General features: G+C 41.4%; 1 protein-coding gene across 1 annotated transcript; it reads right to left on the bottom strand.

The window, feature by feature from the left end:
* Positions 1-1,957: 1,957 nt before the first annotated feature.
* IL4 (interleukin 4) lies at positions 1,958-13,402 on the bottom strand. Its single transcript, XM_060186394.1, has 3 exons — positions 13,268-13,402; positions 6,163-6,291; positions 1,958-2,050 (listed from the first exon to the last, which is right to left on the bottom strand). Exons 1-3 carry the CDS (start codon positions 13,400-13,402, stop codon positions 1,958-1,960), a joined length of 357 nt encoding a protein of 118 aa, XP_060042377.1.
* Positions 13,403-18,005: the final 4,603 nt, after the last annotated feature.

The raw sequence follows: 18,005 nt of genomic DNA, 5'->3' as shown, positions 1-18,005 counted from the left end.
TTTTTCTATAGGAGAATGTGAGAAAATTTGCTAGCAGAGAGCCACTGAATAGTGGCATTGTGTGTGAGAGAGGGCCTAGTGTTGCATAAAATAAAATTAAAACAAACAAACAAAAAAACACATCATTTTTGTGTTTGGCCACAGAAGCATGCACACAAACTTAAATAGAGTCTCTTACACTGCTTTCACTGACTGGTATCCCAGCTCATATTCTCAGCAAACCATCTCCTCCCTCCCTTTTTAGTTTTTCTGGTGGTTCTATAATACCAAAGATGTTTGATTCATTATTTGTTTTTTCCCCACTTGTTCTTTTGAAACCTATCAGGCATATAGAAAAGCAGAGCAGTACAGTCAGTCAACTTCCATGTACCCATCCCCAACTACAACCACCACCAACTTGTGATCATGTTTTGTTTGTTTGTTTCTGGTGGAGTTGAGGCCTTGAATGTGTGCAGTTTAACCACTCCAGGTCACTTTTTTCTTTAAACACATACGGGGGCGGGGGGAGACTACCACATTGGAGCTTCCTCCAGAGCCATAGGATCTCCCACATGGTGCCTAGGCTTGAACTTGGGTCTTGAGCATGGCAATGCAATCATCCTATCCAGTGAGCTATTCCTCTATCCCCAACCTTCTCTATCACTCTTGATTTTTTTTTAACTATTACCTTTAGATATTGTGTGTTGATTTCCCTACTGAAAAATGAGGATGGGTAAGTAGTTGTGACTGGAAGATGATAGACTTGAAAAGCAAGTTTTTACTTCAATTATTTGTTATTGCCACTAGAGTCATTGCTGGGGTTCAGTGCACTGTGAATCCACTGCTCTCAGATAGGACAGAGAAACTGAGAAGGGAGGAGAAGATAGAGAGGGAAAGAGGAGAGACATCTGTAGCACTGTTTCACTGCTCATGAAGTTTCCCCTCTGTAGCTGGAGAGTGGAGGCTTGACCCTGGGTCCTTGCACATGATAATAACATGTTCTCTTTAATAGGTGCACCACCAGCAGCTGCCCCCCAATTTTAATAGTTTGCTATTTTTAGATGTTACACCTGTAATGTTAAGTAGTTAAGTCTCTTATTCTTCTTTAATCTTAGATGGCATTGCTTATTTGATCCCCTCCCTGAGTGGGCTATGGATATTGTTCCCCTTCCCTCTTTGCTTCTGTGTTCTCTCTCAGCCATTTTAATCAATACTGTCTATATTGTCAGATTGGCAGAGTTTATAGTCTGTTCCTCAAGTCTTTTTAAAACTTTATTTTATTTGAGAGAGAGAGAGAGAGAGAGAGAGAGAGAGAGATGCCAGAGCACTGCTCAGCTCTGGCTGATGGTGGCTCTGGGGATTGAGCCTAGTGTCCGGGAGCCTCAGGTATGAAAGTCCTTTGCATAACCTTTCTGCTATCTCCCCAGCCCCACAATTAAGTCTTAAATACTCCAGGGGCTTGCCTGTTGGTTGGTACTAAGACTTAAAAGTGAAAAGAATTTACATTACTTGAATTTAAAATATTGTTCACTGGAGGGCCATACAGTGTGTTTGAATCTTTTTACTCTTAGTAGACTTAATATAGTAGTACTTGCAGATGAATGATCTGGATCCAGGTGACAACTGCTTTTTTTTTTGGGGGGGGGGATTATTTGATAGTCAGTAGGACTTTGGACCCACTTTGTAAACTCATCCTTTCCATCTTATGTGGCCTGTGTTTTTCATTATAATTGTGTCCTCAACTAGAGAGAGAAGCAGACTTTGGTTTCTTCTTCCCACACCAGCCTTAATCTCATAGTTAGCTAAACAGATTTCTCCAAAAGTTGCAAAGCAACATTTCATTTGCCAGGTAAATATAGTCAAGATTTTCAACATGCCCTCACATTCCACATATAGTTTATTTTAAGATGAGTTATAAATATATAAATACTTTAAAAAATAAAGCTATTAAAAACTCATAAATTAAAAACATTCAGCTTCAACATTTTGAGTATTTCGCTTTCATAATCGTTTTTAGTCTTTCCAAGAAGTCTTTCAATGTTCTCCTCCTGGCTTCATTCACAGGACAGTTCTACAAAAAAGAAACATTTTGTTATTTTTCATTCCTAAGTTCTTTGAGTCTTGCTGCCATTCTTAACACTTGTCTTTTGAAGAATGATCAAAACCAGGGCCTCTGATTTGACTGGGAATCCAATGTTGCCTGTTTTAGGTGCACACTATTTGCATTGCTGGCAATGGTTACTATGTACACCACTAACTGCCCTCCTCTGAGGTGTTCAAGCTCTGGAAAGGTGTGTTGCTGGTAGGTGCTACTCGGGGGTGTGACATGAAGATGAAGTCTCAATCTGCCCACTCCCATACTGGGTCTTTTGCTTGGCTACATGTGCTTCCTGAGAGTGAGTTATCTGTTTGCCCTCCTGCCCACTGCATACAAAGACCACTACTTGGCAGCACATCAGTTGGAAAGGATTCCTATCAGCAGGTCAGTGCTTCAGTTTGACTCTCAGAGCTACCAACTTATTGACTGCATTGCTTAGGACAAACTACTATATTCATAAGAGCTTCAGTTTCTTCCTTTGTACAGCAGGGCAATAGTACCTATTTCATAAGATAGTTGAGGAGATTGAAAGAGAATGAGTATTATATCAGTATCCTATTCCATTACTTTATCTTATAAATAAGACAGGAGGCTTGGGGAGGCGTCTGAATTTCCCTAACTCTTCTTTGGCACTAGATGTTATCTATTTGCCTGGCAAGGTAGTTCGTTCACTTGAATAGATAGCATCTACTTTTGGCTTTTCTCTTCATTACACAATTAGTTCTCTCTTCTCTACTGGATCATTCTCATTAGTTTATTAGCATACTGCACATATAGCTCACTGTTTTAAAAAAAAAAACTTTCCTAGAATTAATAAGACAGCTCACCTGGGAGGGCTTCTGTTTGCCTAGATAAGTGACCCAGGTTCAAGTCCGACCCCCACTGCACTGAGAGAATCTTAAGTTTTATGTTGTCTTTCTCTCTTTCTCCCTCTAGTTCTATCTGAAAGTACTTGGAAATAGTTCATTCAGTAGAATGAACAGTTTGCAAAGCCCAACCACCTGGGATTAAGTCCGGGGGGGGGGGAGGAGAGGACAAAAGTCAGGAGAAATAAAACTCTGGTGATAACAAAAAACAAAACAAACAAAAACACCAGAACAACCTTAACAAAGCCTAGGAAGTGGGATCTCAGGATTTGGGGGGGAATTTGGAGTTCAAGTTTGATCCCCAGTACTGCCTATGCCAGAATGATGTTCTGCTATTCTAGCTATCTCATTAATAAAGTTTAATAAAAAAAGTTTCCAACTTCAGACCTGCCATTCAGCTATTGTTCTATTTCTCTGCATCATAATAGCAACACAGAAGAGTTTGTACACTCCCTGCCCCTTCCTTTTCTTTCTCCCCTACCTCCATGGCCTCTGGAATCCACTGTAATTAGACATTCACTCCCATGTCTCCACTTATGTCAGAAACAATAGTGACCATTCTCAACCTTCATCTTTCTTTGAGTACAGTGGTCATGGTTGATCACTCTTGACCTCTTCCTATGTCACCAACAACTTTCCCTGTCTTATCTGTCTGATCTATGTTAGAGTGCATCCAGACTTAGTCCTTGAGTTGTTTCCTTTATCTATGTCCTTCATATCTGTTACTTTAAATAACATCTTTCTGGGGACTCTTCATTATGTATCACAACTACTGATCTCTTAGGTTTCAAAAATCTGAGCATCTCTCTTTGGCTATCTAATAGGTATCTCAAACTTACTGTGTACAAAACTGAACTCTTAATCTTTTGCTCAACTTCTGATCCTGCTTTACTTGCAGTCCTTCATATATGTAAATAGCCTTAACCTTTCTTCCCCAAGGAACTCTGGCCAGGGAACTACCCTTTACTCTTTCCCTCACCCCTCACCAGCAGTTCTGTGTGCAAGTTCTTCTGGTTCTATTTTTTAATGACATTCCAAATCTGCCAACCACTACTACTTCCATCCTGTCTAAGCCACTATGATCGTCAACCTCTATTGCTATGGTAACCTCCCAATAGACCATCTTGATTTTATTGATAACACCTATTTAATGTGATCATTTTAGGTCTCATCAACCAAGGCAAGTGTGTAACCATGCACTAGGCCCAAGTTTTGGACACTGGTATCATGTGGAAGTTGCTATGGCAATGAAGGGAATCCCAGTGTTATGGTGTCTCTGGGGAAAAAAAAAAAGTAGCCCAGAAGTGGTGAAATGTGTAAGACACTCAACTCTGCACACAGCCCAAGCTTACATAATAAATCAGATCACAGTCTGACCTACTACAAACCCTGTAGATAGATCCCTTACTGCTTGAAGCACAATCCAAAAGACCTAGGTGGCCTGTTCTGTTAAAATTCCCTTTGCCTAGGTTGGGGACCTAATGTCCTTCAGTAGAACAGGATGACTGTTTGTAGAGGGCAAGATGTACTGACACGTATCTTGGAAAAATGGAGAAGTGTATCCTCATGATGACAGACCTCTAAACCAGTCTTTCTTCTTTCTTTCCTTCCTTTTTTCCTTCCTTCTTTCCTTCCTTCCTTCCTCTAATTTTTTTCACTAGATAGGACAGAGAGAAATTGAGAGAGGAGGGGGAAATAGAAAGAGTGAAAGATAGACACCTGCAGACCTGCCTTGTTACTTGTGAAACATCTCCCCTGTAGGTGGGGAGTGGGGGCTCGAACCCGAGTGCTTGGTAATATGTGCATTTAACCAAGTGTACCACCACCCAGCTTTCTCTCTTTAGTAAAGTGATACTGAACTTGAAAAAAAATTGAAAAGACCAAAAGTCTAGGGGTTCCCTGAAAAAGATGGCCCAAGACCCTCAGTCTGGTCTCTTCCAGCACACATGTCCTCAGGGTAGGAAGACTGGGATGGTGGGAGCTGTGCTTAGAAATCACATGAGCAGGGAGTCAGGTGGTAGCGCGTGGGTTAACCGCAGGTGATGCAAAGCTCAAGGAGCCGGTGTAAGGATCCCAGTTAGAGCCCCCGGCTCCCCACCTGCAGGGGAGTCACAAGCAGTGAAACAGGTCTGCAGGTGTCTTTCTCTCCCCCTCTCTGTCCTCCCCTGCTCTCTCCATTTCTCTCTATCCTATTCAACAATGACGACATTAATAACAACAATAATAACTACAACAATAAAACAACAAAGGCAACAAAAGGGAATAAATAAATACTTAAAAATTAAAAAAATAAAAATAGATCACATAAGCACTGCTGTTTTGTCACTATCCAGGCTCTATCTTCCCTTAAAATTAAATAGTCTTGGCATTGGGTGAACAACCTTTCTCTTGCTCACTTGGGTCCGGTCATTCAGCTCTTCCTACTCATTTTTGAACATGTGAAACTCATTTTCACCTTAGGACCTTTTACACCTGGTCCCTATGCACCGAGGGTTTGTTGTTGTTGTTGTTGTTGTTGTTGTTGTTGTTTTCCCCCACTTAGTCATGGGGCCTGCTTATTTACTTCGGATGCCTGCTGTGTTCATTATCCCTATACTTTCTCTACAGCACGTCACTGTAAGATATATCCCATGTCTGTTTGCTTTTCAGGTTCTCCCACACAGCAGGGATCCTGTGAGAGCAGGAACTCTGCCTCTTTCATACTGTATCCACAATGTCTAGAATGGCACCTGGCACTCAACAAATACTTGCTCAGTGACTTGACTAGTCAGTGATACTCTGACTTTTAAGGAAGAATATTAATAAGAAAGATTGGTGGCTGTCAAGAACCAAACTGTTAGTGACTGGAGGGATGGATCAACTGGTAGATCTTACATGCCAGAGGCTCCTAGTTCAGTCCCCAGCACTGCCTGTGCCTGAGTGATACCTGCCTCACCCACACTTCACATGAAACTCTCTCATATATAATAAATAAATAAAATTTAAATTTAAAAACCCTGTCATCTTGGGGCCAGCTAGTGGAACACCCAATTGAGCATACACATTTCAGTCCTCAAGGACCTGGGCTCAAGACCTTGGCCCCCACCTGCAGGGGAGAAGTTTCCCAAGTAGTGAAACAATATTGCAGATATCTCTCTCTCCCCTTCTGTTTCAATTTACTTTGTCTCTATCCAAAATAAATAATAAAATAAAATAAACCATCAGCTTAGTGTAGCTTACCATGTTTGTCATGCTGGTGAGGTTCCTGTCAAGTTTTCTTAGGTCTACAGGTCGGCACTTGGGCTGTTGTTTATAGACCTGTCGAAGTACACTTGCAGCCCTGCAGAAGGTTTCCTTCTCAGTTGTGTTCTAGAAAGATAAATACACAGACACGTGCTAGCTCTGTTATGAATATAGAAGAGAGAGGTCTCCTCCTGATTTTTTCTTTCCAGGAGGATAAGTAGAAAAGGTTGTCTTCTTTCAAGCAGGGAAATAAACAAGTGGAGGCCAAGAGACAGATGAACATCTGTGGATCAGATGTTCAAATACTCCTATCCTGTGAGTGAAGTCTTCTTATCAAAGTCATACATGTCTATAAATAACATTTCCTAATTCTCTACAATTCCAGAAACCTTCCCCTCAGAACCTCCTGATGTCTTTTTCCCCTCAAAGAGTTTTGTTGAAAGAGTACCCGAATGAAATTATTCAATTGGAGTAAGTGATAGAGTGGAGATTTGAATGAGTCATCTGTCTCTAGCCCGTGTCTGGTGTTTTTTTTTTTTTTTTTTCTACACTATGTGAGCTATTCTTTTTGTGGAAGGTGACTTTGTGAGCTTGTAGTAATATTCTCTTTCTCCTCCTCTCTTTCCTACAGCCTTAAAAAAAAAAACAAAACAGCTCTCTGTGGATATCTGCCTTCTTGAATAAATGAGTAGTCATCCTTTGACCTGGATAGCATTTTTTTCTGGCCACATTCACCAGTTAGCCCTCTTTGTGGGAAATAACAGTGTATGGAGAAGCTCAGAGTCTAGGTGAGGAGATCAGTCGTTCCCCCTACCATTAGACAGACTCATCAGAGATAGGTGTCCAGGAATCTAACCCTGGAGATCAGGAAAACATTTTGAGAGAGGGTGCCACTGAGTGGACCTTGGGCAGAGCTTCTCCAAGGAGCTCTTGGCCTCAAATATACAGGTGCAGAGCCTCTTTGCAATTCTGGCAGTGCTGACATTACTTTTCTCTGGAGGTAGCTGATTACTAGAACAACTATGTATACAGGGAGCCAGCTCTTACTGGGAACCTGAGAGAGAGGCAGTGTCTGTATCAGGCTTGGTGTGCCTTTTCACCTTGCTCTAGAGAGCAAAGGTACAGAATGTGAAGTGTTTTTAACGTAAGCTTGATCCAGCTCATCACAAGAGATTGTTAGAACTGCAGAATCTTAGGACTCATTCACACTGAGTCATGATGCATATCAGCAAGAGCACCAGGGTATGTATATGAGAAACTGCAAACAGCTTTAAAAGGAGGTCCTCCCTTATGGTTCTGATATTCATGGCAGCACACATTTCCTATCATTATAGGTTTTTGGGTTTTGCCACCAGGGTTATTGCTGGGCTTTCATATCTACATAATTTTCCTCTCAGCAGACTTCCTTTTCTAGGTAGCTGAGAGGCAGAGAAAGACACAGAGGGAACAAGAGGCATGACATCTCCCCTCCACCAATCATGAAACTTATAATGTGCAGGTTCTTCCTTGTGGCGGCCAGGGTCTTCACACATGGTAGCATGTTCACTCTACCAGGTAAGCTATGTCCTGGCCTCTTAGAGGCTTTATTTATAGTTGTAAATAATGTGGCAGTGGGGTATCGGGTGGTAGTGCAGCGGGTTAAGCGCAGGTGGTGCAAAGAGCAAGGACTGGCGTAAGGATCCTGGTTCGAGCCCCCAGCTCCCCACCTGCAGGGGAGTCACTTCACAAGTGGTGAAGCAGGTCTGCAGGTGTCTATCTTTCTCTCCTCCTCTCTGTCTTCCCTTCCCTGTCCATTCCTCTCCATTTTTCTCTGTCCTATCCAACAACAATGACAACAATAATAACTACAACAATAAAACAACAAGGGCAACAAACAGGGAATAAATAAATAAATAAATATTTTTTTAAAAAAGTAGTGTGGCAGTGAGTTACCAGTGTAAATCTTTTTTTTTTTTTTTTTTGCCTCCAGGGTTATAATTGGGGCTCAGTGCCTATCCCATGAATCCACTGCTCCTGGAGGCCATTTTCCCCATTTTGTTGCCCTTGTTTTTAGCCTTGTTGTTGTTGCTGCCATTATTGTTGAATAGGACAGAGAAATCAAGAGAGAAGGGGGTCCTAATTCCTGTCCTTGTGCTTTGTTCCATGTGCACTTAACTCACTACACTACCACCCAGTGTCTTAGGTTAATTTTTAAAAATATAGTTAACATTCTAGGATCTTCCTAGAGAGATTTAGACCCATACCAAAGCACCAGAATCTCAGACTGTGTAATTTTCCACTTTCCCTTACAGGACTTGACTGCCCTTTGGAAGAACATGTGCTTTAATGAGCTAATTGTGGGTCAGTTTGATTAATTGAGCCTGGTTCTAGTTAGGAATCTGAAGAACAGCATCAGTATCTCTAGGCTCTAGGCCTAGAGATCTTTGAGAGATTTGTAGGTGAACAGTGGTCTAGGGCAAAGGTGGTCTAGGGCAAAGAAGACATTCCTGATGTGTACATGTAGGCAGAAGCCTGTGTTCTTGGTGAGAGAATAGTGAGGTTCAAGAAGTCACAAAGTGGGCTGGAGAGATAGCGCATAAGGGGTGTACCTCATCATGTTTGTGGCCCAGGTTTAAGCCCAGGTACCACATGGGACGTGAAAGGAGAAGAACCCCTTTACAATTTTCCATCAAAACCTACTGGTTCTTCTTCTTTTTTTCCTTAGAGACAGAGACAGAGGCAGAGAAAGAGAATGAAAGAGACCATAACACTGAAGCTTCCTTCAATGGGGTGTAGGCTGGGCTTGAACCTGGGTTGTGCACAAGACAAAGCTGTGTACTATCCAATTGAGCTATTCCACCAGCCCCAAAACCTAATGATTCGTTTCTCTCCTTCCTTCCTTCCTTCCTTCCTTCCTTCCTTCCTTCCTTCCTTCCTTCCTTCCTTCTTTCCTTCCTTCCTTCCTTCCTTCCTTTATTTTATATTGCAGAATTACATGTCTACAGGGGTTTGAATCCACACCATTCCCACCACCAGAGTTCTGAATCTTCACTCTCCCCACTGCAATCCACCACAGTTCCCCTAAAGCCGTAGACATGGGCCAAACATCTGCTCTACAACTATCTGTCCACATTTATACATAGTTGCCCCTTCTTTTTCCTAATTCAATCCTATCTTCCCTTTTAAGCCACTCATAACACCATAGCTACCTCCATATGTCCCTTTCCTTTTCCTTCTCTCTCTCTGGGTGCTGATGGAGAGGGAGTTCAGAGCCCTCTTATCTTCATCCCAGCTCTTCTCCCCTGCTCTAATGATTCTTTTCTAAATCTTTAACTAGGAACTGTCCCTCCGGGGTTTTTTTTCCCTCCAGTGTTATTGCTGAGCTCAGTGCCTGCACCATGAATCCACCACTCCTGGAGGCCATCTTTTCCCCTTTTGTTGCCCTTGTTGCCGTAGCCTCGCTGTGGTTATTATTATTACCATTGTTGATGTTGTTTGTTGTTGGATAGGACAGAGAGAAATGGAGAGAGGAGGGGAAGACAGCGACAGGGAGAGAAAGATAGACACCTGCAGACCTGCTTCACCACCTGTGAAGCGACTCCCCTGCAGGTGGGGAGCCGGGGGCTCGAACCGGGATCATTATGCCGGTCCTTGCGCTTTGCGCCACGTGCGCTTAACCCACTGTGGCACCGCCCGACCCCTAACTAGGAACTGTCTTAACTTTAAAATATCTGGTTATGTAGCACAGGAGGAAAATTATCTAAAGATGTTTTTTTTCTCAAAAGACTATCTGTAATCTGGGAGCTATCAAGATAGCTCACCTGGATAGTTTGTTTGCTTCGTCATGTACATGACTCAGGTTCAAGATACCTTCATCGTGGTGGTCTTTTTCCCTCTCTCCCTGTTTCTGTTTTTCTCTATCTGAAAAGGCTGGTTCAGAGCAGTGAAGCCCCAGCAGAGGTAATTAGGATAAAACTGGAACTTGAAAGAGTTTTAATCAAATGGGAAACATTTAGAAGAATGAATTCTAAAAGCAGTTTCAGTCAATGACTTTAAAGTTCTAATTCTAGTAGCATGGCAGCAAGAGAATGACAGCCCATAGCTCACCTGCTTGTCTAGCTTCCACTGCCTGAGTGAATCTGCTTGGCTCAGGGACATGCTTCCATAGCCCAGGGCACCTAGCAACTCAGAACTGCCCAGGAAAAGAAACTTAAGAGGTGGCTAAGGCCAATGCCAAAAGGAAGCCCTTTTTGTGGGAATATCAATAATCTGTGGAATGCCATCAGGAGAAATTATTCTATGGCAATAGCAGAGTTCTAACTTGGATCTTCATTTGTTTTATTTAGGGCTATAAAAACCTAATCCTTTTGTGTTGCGTTCATTATCACCACTTTTACTCAGATTTCACCAACCAATTCTTCAACTTAACGATTTCAGGCACAGTATAGAACTTTCTTTTTTTTAAAAAAAATTAAGTGTTTTTTACTCTCTGGTAAGTAGGAAATACCTCCAATTAATGGTCCACCCAAGAAATATTTCACCAAACAGCCACCTTTCTTGCTCTCTACTTTGCTCTTCCTCAGACCACTTTAACTCCATGGAAACCTGAGTGGGCATGGCCTATGAAGTCCAGTATTTCTGCCATGAGCAGGATGCTACCCGGCTTAGACATGGTGAAATCCTTGATACCCAAAGGAAGTAACTTTAACACACTCTAGATTTTGGAAAGATGCTCTGTGGGAACACAAGTAACTTTTCTTCCCCCATACTTTCTTTGTGGGATTTGAAAATAATTATTTTTCCTTAATCTGCATTTTGTTTTTTCACAACTAGGGCTTCATACATATTCTGGGTCACTTTTTAATTCAGAGGGAGACAGAGAAGGAGAGGAAGGGGAGAAAGTGATTCTAGAGCATCAGAGCTTCCTCCAGTGCTGCAATGCTTTCCAAGTGGGGCCAGATCCAAACCTGGGCTGCATGCATGGCAAGACAGGTGCCCTGCCTAGTGAGATATCTCTCTGACCCTTCTTCCTTATTCTGGAATGTCTTAACAGGTGAGTAAGCAGTGTTGAGTCTTTGAAGAAGGAACAGTGGTAAAAATGAGCTTGTTATTTAAGGAGTAATATAAGCAGTTTGAAGAAAAGCATCTGTAAGAGTGGGGTCACCCCTAGGCATCGAGTTATGGATCTGATTATTTCTAATTGCTGGCTCCTCTGAATTATTTTATAACCAGTTTTTTTGCTGTTAGTCAAGAGTTATAGCACCTTACAATAACACTTTCCACTAACTCAAGAGTTGGATTCCAACCAACTTTCAAAATCACTTTCATTTCTTCAGATGTGGAAACTGAGGCACAAAGAGGTGTGGTAACATACCAAAGGACATACAGCTAGTTAATGATTAAACAAAGGCTAAAACCACAGTCTTTCTCACTTTCAGACCCACATTGTTTCTTTCAGGCTCTGGTAGTGCAATCACCCTATGGGGAATGCAGAGCACAACCCAGTGGGCTCTTAGTTAATATGTGTGTGTACGTATGTATATGTACATATATACACACAAAGAACGATGATGTACAATATTATCATGTAGTGTATTATATGTCCAGTTACTTCCAACCTACACAAATGTAGGCAATATCTATAGTTATACAATGTATACTAAACATATTACATAAATGTAATACAATTATTATATGTTGTTGTACATCAGACTCCTGACATAATCTTTAACAACAGGAAGATAATGCAGATAAAGGCCTGAAGGACAGTTTTCTCACAAAGCAGGATAGTCTTCTCCTGGGGCCTGGGTGCTTAAATATGGCCTTGGCCAGTCCACAGGATTTCATCCTGGCTAACTTACCCCTTTGAGTTAGTACATATGGAAAGCAGGTGGTTAGGAGACCACTGCTAAGTTGAAGCTTTGGGTTTTTCATTCTCAGTCGTGTGTTTCCATGAAAACAGGAACTGATGTGCATAAAGCTATTGATATGGCTGTAGTCATGTATTTGTCAGAGAAAATGCACTATCAGCTGTCAAAATCTATCTCCTCCCACTACAGATGGGAGGAGGTGGTGTGTGAGAAGGCACAGGAGGTGGAAATGGCGAGATGGTGGCCAAAAGCAAGGATATGTTGTATCCCACCCAACTGGATAGTTCTGGGTCAGGATGGAGAGAAGCTTGCAGGATAGATCCAGTTGAGGGTCTCTGACAGACATGCTGAGAGCGGGTGGACTGTGAGGAGACCAGGGTGCGGAAGAGGAAGGTTCTGGTGATGCCTTTTCTGTTGCCATAGGAAGTCTCTTAGACAAAATGAAAGCTCCCTTAACTTGTAATCTCAATATCTTGTTTTTGTGGGAGTATTTGTTTCTTTTGTTGTTGTTTTGTTTTTGTTTTTTTTTCCCAAAAATGTAAGGGCCAGAAAAATTCTCCCTTCCAATATGTGTTTATTGAGTGCCTTACATATTCTAGGTAATAGATCTGGACTTGGATAATCCTAAATAGCTCTTCTTCAACCAGAATCTGAGTTAAGGTTACAATAATCCAAGCTTCCTATCACACATCTTCTAAATGAAATGAAACCAGAAGCACTACCAAATGTCTGAGAATAAAGATCACAATTTCATTCCCTTGGAAGCATCTCACACCTTAGAGTTAATTGGAGCCTGCCTGCTTTTTGTTAAAAGGTGTGTGTGTGTGTGTGTGTGTGTGTGTGTGTGTGTGTGTGTGTGTTCAGATGTTTGTGGATGGCTCTCCTCTCTGAAGTTACCCATATGCCAAAGCAGACCCCGGATGGTTCTTACCTCTGAGTTGGCAAAGATATCTGCTACGGTCATCTCCATGCATGGATCCTTGTCCCAGGCAGGAACGAGAAAACAAGAGATACAAGTTACCTCCAACTGTATAGAGTAATCCTTACTGAGCAGCTCTCACTCCCTCAAACTGAGAAAACTTCCCTCTGTCCCTCAAGAAAAAAAGAAAGCATCAAGGGGGATGATTCCATTCCACTCCTTGTCCTGTTGGCCAGCCACAAACTACCAGTTTCTCTAGAACCAGTTATGTTTTTCTCATAGAAATATGTTAGGTGTCATCATTTGGTGAGATAGTGCCAGATAGCGTACTCACCTTTTTTTCTGTAAGGATGTTGAGTGTTTTGATGATCTCCTTCAGGATAGCGTTGCGTGTGTGTCCAAAGACGCAGTTACTGGTACATACTAGTAAGCAGACCAGAGTTGGAATCAGTTGGGAGGTGAAATCCATTAATAATAGATCTCTTGTTTGCAGTGACAATGGGAGATAGCTTACCAGGAGCAGCTAACGATGCAATCTGAAAAAGACATCTCTATATATAGATTTAAAAAATTGCTGAAACTGAAGGAAAATTAGTTTACATTGGAAAATTTCGTTGAAGTAGGTTTTCAGTCTTTGGGGACCAATGAGAGCCTCTTCCAGGAGAAAAAAATGCCTCACAGAAACAGGTAAAATGTTCCTTTGAAATCAGACCGACCAATAGGAAAATGAAACCTTTTTTTTTTTTAATTTAACTACAAAGTATCAGCATAGGAAGTTACACCATAATTTGCTCTTTAGATTAATCTTATCAGCTTGGGGTTGATGCTAGCTTTTTACTTTGCATAGAAGGAAGAGGTCACAGGTGTCCGAATTTGTTTTAGAGCAATCTTTCTGGGGAAAGATAATATAACATATATATAAAGTTTGATTTGGTATTTTTTTATCCCTCTGGGAGTATGGACCCAGGGTCATTATAGGGTGCAGAAGGTGGAAGGTCTGGGCATTGGCAGGTTGATCTATATTCCCAGCCTGTCTCTCTCTTTCTCTAGTGGGGCAGGGATCTGGGGAAGTGGGGCTCCAGGACACATTGGTGTAGTCATCTGCCCAGAAGTCTGGTTGGCATCATCTTAGCATCTGGAATCTGGTGGCTGAAAAAAGAGTCAAAATATAAAGCCAAACAAATTGTTAACTAATCATGAACCTAAAGGCTGGAGTGGTTCAGATGAAGAATTGGAAATCTCCGTTTTATAGGTAGTTAGTAGGCCTATTTTAGTTATATTCCAAAGGGCCCATGATTATACTAGTTTTTTTTTTTTTACCCTTTCATCTAATATGCAGGTAGATCCAAGTTATTGCTTGGAGAGATGATGTCGTGGCGGATACGGAGTTCTGGTGGTGGGAATTGTGGAGTTATACCCCTCTTATCCTATGTTTTTTGTGTTTCATTTTTATAAATAAAAATAAAACAATGGAATAACAAAATAATGTAGATTGTAAACCATGTGGAATACATGGATTTAGCTATATAAAAAAGTTTGATTTGCAGAGTATTGCAACTTGGCTTTTCCCAGTATGAGTGGCATTTTGGAAACTTTCCTTTTGTGGGCAAATAGATCTTTAATCGTTGCCATTCTTCCAGAGTTAGGACTGGCAAATGACAGGTAGTAGCATCAGGTGGGACTTAGTTGGGATTCCAGAAGGTCTATAAGACCATTAGCAATAAGGATATCCTAGGCAAAGGATAGCTATCCCCAGGTTTCAGGGATGACCATTTAAAAAAAATATTTGTATTTGGGGGTCGGGCGGTGGTGCAGTGGGTTAAGCGCACATGGCGCAAAGCACAAGGACCGGCGTAAGGATCCCGGTTTGAGCCTCTGGCTCCCCACCTGCAGGGGAGTCGCTTCACAGGTGGTGAAGCAGGTCTGCAGGTGTCTATCTTTCTCTCCCCTTCTCTGTCTTCCCCTCCTCTCTCCATTTCTTTCTGTCCTATCCAACAACGAACAACATCAACAATGGTAATAATAATAACCACAATGAGGCTACGGCAACAAGGGCAACAAAAGGGGAAAAGATGGCCTCCAGGAGTGGTGGATTCATGGTGCAGGCACCGAGCCTAGCAATAACCCTGGAGGAAAAAAAAAATATATATATTTGTATTTATTTATTTTTGGATAGAGGTAGATAAATTAACAGGAGAGAGGGAAAGAGACAGAGAGACACCTGCAGCTAGGCTTCACTACTCATGAAACTTCCCCCTGCAGATAGGGACTAGAGGCTTGAACCAATGCTTGAACCAGTCCTTGTGCACTGTACTGTGAGCGCTTAACCAAGTGTGCCACCATGTGGCCCACAGTGACCACTGTTTAAGTGGAACTTAAACACATCCTCAGTTAATAGAAAAGAAAAGCTCCTTCCTCACTCGTTTACAAATTGCTTGTCTCAGTCAGCATCACACCACCTGCCTTGCTGTCTTAGTCTAACGCCAGTGGACCTAGAGAGGCACTGAGCACCCTCACTGTTCACACAGCTGTAGCTGGATTTGTATCCAGTGCACCATGAATTTTCCTCCTTTGCCTATTCTACTTTCTTTCTTTGAGTTCTTATTTTTATTTCTTTATTAGGAGATTAATGCTTTACAGTCAATGGTAAATACAATAGTTTTGTACATGAATAATATTTCTCATTTTTCCACACAACAGTACAACCCCCACAAGGTCCTTTGCCATCCTGTTCCAGGATCTGAACTCCCCACCCCAGAGTCTTTTACTTAGGTGCAATACACCAACTCCAGTCCAAGTTCCACTTACTGTTTTCTTTTTTGATCTTGTTTTTCAACTTCTGCCTATGAATGAGATCATCCCATATCTTTCTTTGCGTTCTGACCTTCCTTTCTCTACTTGCTTCCTGTAGAAGGTCACATAGAAAATACTACAACTTCATCCAAGATGAGGCAAAGGGGATGACTTCATCATTTTTAATAGCTGAGTAGTATTCCACTATACATATATCTTAGGCACTCATCTGCTGTTGAGCCTCTGTGTTGCTTTTAATTTGAGCTATTAATATTGTGCTGCTCTAGATGCCTGAATTTAAAAATAGAAGAAGAAGAGGAAGGGGAGAAAAGGAACTAGGAGTGGCACACCTAGTTAAGTGTACACACTACCATGTACAAGAAACCAGGTTCAAGCTCTCACTCCCCATGTTCATGGGGAAACTTCACAAGCAGTGAAGCAGGTCTGCAGGTGTCTTTCTCTCTCATTCTCTATCACCCCACCCCTTAATTTCTCTCTGTCCTAGCAAATAAAACGTTAAAAAAAAACAGGAAAAAAATGGCAGTGGATTCATAGTGTTGGCATGAGCCCCAACAATAATCCTGGTGACAATAAAAATAGATAGATAGATAGATAAGAAAATATCATAGCAGCTAGGTTTGTTCCTATTCTTTAAATGTTACTCCAAAAAAGGAGGAGATTAGGGTAATTGTACCTGGGGGTTCTTTGGCCATATTTAGAATTCTTTAACTAGAACTCTACTATATGTTTGACAAACTCCATGTGATATGATTTCCAACACCAACTAAGGGAGGGTGGCCCAAATATCAGGTTAAGGTAAAGACCTTAGCAAGGGTGTCCTCACTTCAAACACTGGTTGCAATTTTGGTAACACGTGCATTCAACCTGGTGTGCAACCACACAGACCCCTATTAGTTGCATATTTGGGAGTCCTAGAACCACCTTCAATCCCAGCCACTGGCAACACAGTCAAGAGTTCCTATTACACATCCAAGTTCAATAATACATTAGAATGACTCAAAAAAGTTAGAGATGCACTATGCATAAAGTAATGATTTTATTATAGTAAATGGATTTTAATCATACTCAACCAAAAACACAGGGGCTAAGCTCTAGGAGGTTCCAAAGATGAAACTTAAAAACATATTTATTTGTTTATTTATTACTGGATAGGGACAGAGAGAAATAGAGAGAGTGAAAGAGACAAAAACACCTGCACCCCTGATTTACCACTCATGAAGCTTCCCCCTTGCAGGTGGGAGATGAAACTTTTGATGCCTTTACCCTGTGGAATTAGAACATATCATTCCCCTAGCACCTTCATATATGGCACCTTGTATGTGGCGCTGGGCTTAAACCTTGGCAAGGCAGGCACCCTACCTGGTAGACTATCTCACCAGCCCCTCTCTGCATGATTGATTTATTCATTAGCCACTTGGTTGAACTCATCTTTTAACTCCCTCCCTGAAGTTTGGGCTGGTATCACAATTGCTTAATGGTATGACTGGCTCCCACTCTGGATAAACTTGTTAACATAAGACTACCAGAGCTCACCAAAAATAGCAAAGAGAAGTCTGTCACTTGGGAAAACTCAAGGATTTAAGACCTGCCAAATCCTATTTCATCAGATGTTCAGGAGTTACTTCCCACCATCTGGGACAAATGCCAGATCTCTCTTTGTGTAAATTAATTTTTTGAATAGCTATCCTTCCCCCTTGATTTTATTTAGATATAATTGCCATACACTATATAAGTTTCAGATATATAGTATAATCACTTGACATATGTTGTTAAATGATTACCACAGTGTTTTAGTGAACATCCATAACTTCATATAGGTATACATAAAAGGGGGAATGATCTTTCCTTATGATCCATTTCCTTAGGACTTACTCTATTTGCATTGTTTCTTTTACTTTAATTATTATGATAGAGACAAAAATTAAGAAAGAGAGAGAGAAAGAGAGAGAGAGAGAGAGAGAGAGAGAGAGACTTGTTATGCTATTTCACCATGTGTGACACTTCCATAATACAGGTGAGGATAGGGGCTTGGACCCAGGTCCTTACTCTTTTTGCACTTTTGAGTATGCCATGTAGCCATCCAGCCATGCTAACCACAGTCATAGTGTTGCATGTCACATCCCTGATAATTATCTTATGACTGGGAGTTTGTACCTTTGACTACCTTCAACCAATTCTTCTCCACTGCCTACTCCTGATAACCACAAACCTGATATCTTTTTCCATGAGTGGTTTTTTTTTTTTTTTACTTTTAGATT

This window comes from Erinaceus europaeus, chromosome 2, assembly GCF_950295315.1.
Source record: "Erinaceus europaeus chromosome 2, mEriEur2.1, whole genome shotgun sequence".
Taxonomy (NCBI): Eukaryota; Metazoa; Chordata; class Mammalia; order Eulipotyphla; family Erinaceidae; genus Erinaceus; species Erinaceus europaeus.
The sequence above is the reverse complement of the archived record's forward strand: the minus strand, read 5'-3'. Positions and strand labels throughout refer to the sequence as shown.

Excerpts from the sequence above, each read along its gene's own strand:
- IL4 (XM_060186394.1), bottom strand. The coding sequence starts at position 13,402 with ATGGATTTCACCTCCCAACTGATTCCAACTCTGGTCTGCTTACTAGTA. Across the intron at positions 6,292-13,267 it reads ACATCCTTACAGAAAAAAAG|AACACAACTGAGAAGGAAAC; the intron begins GTGAGTACGCTA and ends TTATCTTTCTAG. Across the intron at positions 2,051-6,162 it reads TCACCAGCATGACAAACATG|AACTGTCCTGTGAATGAAGC; the intron begins GTAAGCTACACT and ends TCTTTTTTGTAG.